Below are 3,691 nucleotides of genomic sequence, written 5' to 3' on the forward strand. Positions count from 1 at the left end.
GGTGGGAAGCCTGCTTCTCCCTCTCCCACTACCCCTGCCTGTGTGTCTCTCTCTGTCAAATAAATAAATAAAAATTAAAAAATTAAAAAAGGTGTGTATGGAAATAAACACTTGAATGGCACAGAATATGGGTTGTATTTTAAGCCATGAAGGGGAGGTGCCTCCCCTATAGAGAGAATATGTCGAGAGATGAGCACCAAACCTGAAGAAACATTATGTAAAAGTACCCAACCAAGGGTACAGAGAATTAAGTGGAAAATGAGGAGTGGATGTCATGGAACAACATAGGTGAACACGTTTCAAAATCAAGGGCACAGTCACTTGTGTTGAATGTGACTAAATGTTCACATAGGATCATCCTAAAAATGTCCATGGCATTTAACAGCATAGAGCCACTGCTGAGCATGGCAGTGAAGTTTCAGAAGAGTGTTAAACCAGATAGAGACAATATTGTTATTGAAAAGTGAATAAGAAGTGAGATCGTTGACAAACTTCTTAGAGAATTCCATCTTTAAAAATTAGAAGAGCCTTATCATCACAAAGGAAATGACACTAGTTGACATTTTTGGATTGAAGAAAGTTGACCATGTCACAAGGCTGAGAAAACAGAACTATTAGAATGGATGAGACTGAAACTGTTTGAAAGAGAAAGAAATAATAACTGATCGAGGCCCCAAAGCCAGCTTTGTGTGGAGTGGGGGTGGGGGACAGATATCTTAGGGTCACTTAAGGCACTGAAGTTGATATGCTGAACTTGAGAATTATATGTAATTATGAAAGAGATACTTATTTTCACTTAGCATTTTTCTTAAATTAAAAAAAACAATTAGTTCACTATAAAGATAGAAAGTTAATGATTTGATATATTCTTTCAGTTCATAAATAATTTGGAGTACCCACCATGTGCCAGTCGCTGGGTTAAAGATGACTAAGCCCTGTTGCTGACCCCCACATGTGACTCTTCTGCAAATTCAAAAGGCTGAAGTTGGGGTGCCTAGGTGGCTCAGTCCATTAAGTGTCTGCCTTCGACTCAGGTCCTGGGATCAAGCCCCAGGTGGGGCTCCCAACTCGGCAGGGAGTCTTCTTCTCCTTCTCTCTCTGCACCTCCCCATGCTTGCTCTTTTTCTCTCTCTCTCTCAAATAAATAAATACAATCTTAAAAAAAAAGACTGAAGCCTTACTCATTCTGCATGAGCCATATCAAAAGACAACCCTTGCAATTCCTTCTCTATATGTGAGTGAGTGAGTGTGTGTGTGTGTGTACCAAATAGATAGCTTATAACATACTAAGATTCTTATGTCAGAAGAGTCAAAGCTTGGCTGAGATGAACACCTGTCAGATGGGGAATTTGATTTGGGATTTGGGCTTTAAGAGATGAAAAGGACTTGGAGAAGTGAGCCAAACATTTGGTAAAAATTCATAAGCAAAACAATGGGCAGACTCTTCCACTGGTGCTAGATAAGCAAATACTATAGGAGATTAGAAAAAAACAATCACCTGGGAAACAAGTAGGAAAGATCAAGTTACATAAATAGCTTTTTGTTTCCAATTTCTAAAAGATGCTTTAAGGCAGAAGTTGGATATTATAATAAGTGAAAAAGAAAGACATCTCTAATTCCAGGACTTTTCTTTATACCATTGATTTTTTTTATAGTGATAAGGATGATTTTAACTACTTAGTATGAAGGTAAATTTTCTGCTTCTTTGTCTTTCTAGAACGATGAGCAAAAAAGAAGCTCAGCAGGGAGTGAAATGAATCACTCTCTGAGGTGTCTCATTTCTCACTCCCAACTGAGTTGGCAAAGGTTAGCACACTATTAAAATTCAAGTTTTTGCAAATGTATTTCATTGGTAGTCAACTCACTCAAAAGGTGTATCAGTTCTTAACAATTATTCTCAGTGATAGTCTAAGTGTTTGCCAAAGAATTCTCTGCCTCACCTGGAAAAAGAATCCAATAACTCCATACTGGATAAAACATGAGTTGCTTATTGATGACAAGCTAAATGAGAGGACAAATAGAAGGTAGTTTGAAACAATCATCTTCATGGTAACTTTGCATACTAAAAAATTATTAACTAAAAGAATTAAGAAGTTGTTCCTTCAGTGGTTGCATTTGCGAATTTCATAAAAGAGGTAGGACTTCATAAGTAGGCACCTCAGATAAAATGCAAATGTTATCACATTGAAATGTTATTTTTCCACCTGGGCATTCATTGTTCATGTGACTCTGGGAGTGGAAAAGACAAGCTTCTCGAGTTGTTGGCATAGCTATGTGGTTCCTGCTGGCTTTTAAGACAGGCACACATGGGTGACTACATTAGTGATAATTCCTATCTCGTACCGTTGTTGCAAGGATTAAATGATGCCACAATTTTCAATGTTGCACACATGGTAAATGCTCAATAAAACATATACAAATATTTGGGAGGGAGGTGCTGATGATTGTTAGGAGTACATTGCTGGTAACAATTTAGACGTTCATGCTCAAAAATCCCCAGTCAAGCTTGTGAAGAAGGGAGAGTACTATGTGTGTCATGACAAATGTCTTTTGAAGGCAAACCACATCTTACTTCCAGAAAAAAAAAAAAAAAAAAGGTAAGAAGAGGAGTGCCTTCTATAAACCTGAATAATTAAACAGCAGTTAAGAACACATTAATGTGTTCAGTTATAATTATGGCCTAGGTGAATTGGTTGTTTTCATGACAAGACATGCACAAGAATGGGGAGGGTCTGAATCACATCTAGTGCAGTGAGGGTATATATATAAACATGCCTGGGAGAAAGAGGGGATATCAGAACATCTCCTCACTGTCACTCAGCTGAACTCACATCTCCTGCCAACAGGTCCTGCAGCTGCTGCTCTGGAAACTACTCCTCCCACTCCTTTGGGGCATACCTGCGCTACCCAGGCTCTTCCTGTGGCTCTTACCCCAGCAACCTGGTCTACCACACTGACCTACGCTCTCCCAGCACCTGCCAGCTGGGCTCCTTCCTCCCCAGTGGCTGTCAGGAGACCTGCTGTGAGCCCACCAGTTGCCAGACATCCCGTGTGGTGTCCAGCCCCCTCCAGACGTCCTGCTATCACCAGAGGACCTCCATGCTCTGCGATCCTTGCCGGTCAATTTACCCTGGGTCTCTAGGCTGTGGATCCAGCAGAAATTACTGCCTGGACTGTGGATCACTTGGCTTCAGACCCCTGGGTAATGGAATCTGTGGCTTCCCTTTCCTGGGCTATGGATCCAGATTCTGCCGCCTAACTTACTTGGCTTCTAGGAGCTGCCAAACTTCTCGTTGCCAACCAACCTGCAGATCTGGCTAGAGTCTATATTCTACTACCTAGAAAAGTATAATTAAATAAAAATCCTATTAATATGAAATTGTTTATCTCATCATACTCATCCTGTTTTCCTTCTATTTTCTTCTATTTTCCCTCTTAATTCTTTAGTTAAAAATGAACCAAGAGGTCTTTTTTTTTTCCTTCAAATAAACTCATATAATTTGATATCAGATAACAGGTCAATGTTAATTTAAAGAAAAAGCTATCCATTGGGAATTTCAAACCTACTGTTCTTTGTCTAAAAAGAAATATTTAAGAATTAGACTCCCTGGTAGGCAGAATTCTCTGACAACACAGAGTTAGTTCCCTGGAATTTTTGGCAAGTGGAATCATTGCTTGGGGCAGGAGGTCA

The 3,691-nt window shown here is 39.7% G+C and overlaps 1 protein-coding gene across 1 annotated transcript; it reads left to right on the forward strand.

Annotated features, from left to right (window-relative positions):
* The first annotated feature begins 365 nt into the window (after positions 1-365).
* LOC123841781 (keratin-associated protein 13-1-like) lies at positions 366-3,321 on the forward strand. Its single transcript, XM_045871287.2, has 3 exons — positions 366-463; positions 1,857-2,024; positions 2,847-3,321. The coding sequence occupies exons 1-3, from the start codon at positions 366-368 to the stop codon at positions 3,319-3,321; spliced, it is 741 nt and encodes a 246-aa protein (XP_045727243.2).
* The last annotated feature ends 370 nt before the right edge of the window (positions 3,322-3,691 follow it).

The sequence above is a fragment of the Mirounga angustirostris genome, unplaced genomic scaffold (assembly GCF_029215605.1).
Source record: "Mirounga angustirostris isolate CCGP_5_RB_7025 unplaced genomic scaffold, mMirAng1.0.hap1 SCAF_1, whole genome shotgun sequence".
NCBI classification, from domain to species: domain Eukaryota; kingdom Metazoa; phylum Chordata; class Mammalia; order Carnivora; family Phocidae; genus Mirounga; species Mirounga angustirostris.

Coding starts and splice junctions, on each gene's coding strand:
- LOC123841781 (XM_045871287.2), top strand. CDS start 366: ATGTCCATGGCATTTAACAGCATAGAGCCACTGCTGAGCATGGCAGTG. Junction 464..1,856: donor GACAATATTGTTATTGAAAA/GTGAATAAGAAG, acceptor TTTCATTGGTAG/TCAACTCACTCAAAAGGTGT. Junction 2,025..2,846: donor AATGAGAGGACAAATAGAAG/GTAGTTTGAAAC, acceptor TCCTGCCAACAG/GTCCTGCAGCTGCTGCTCTG.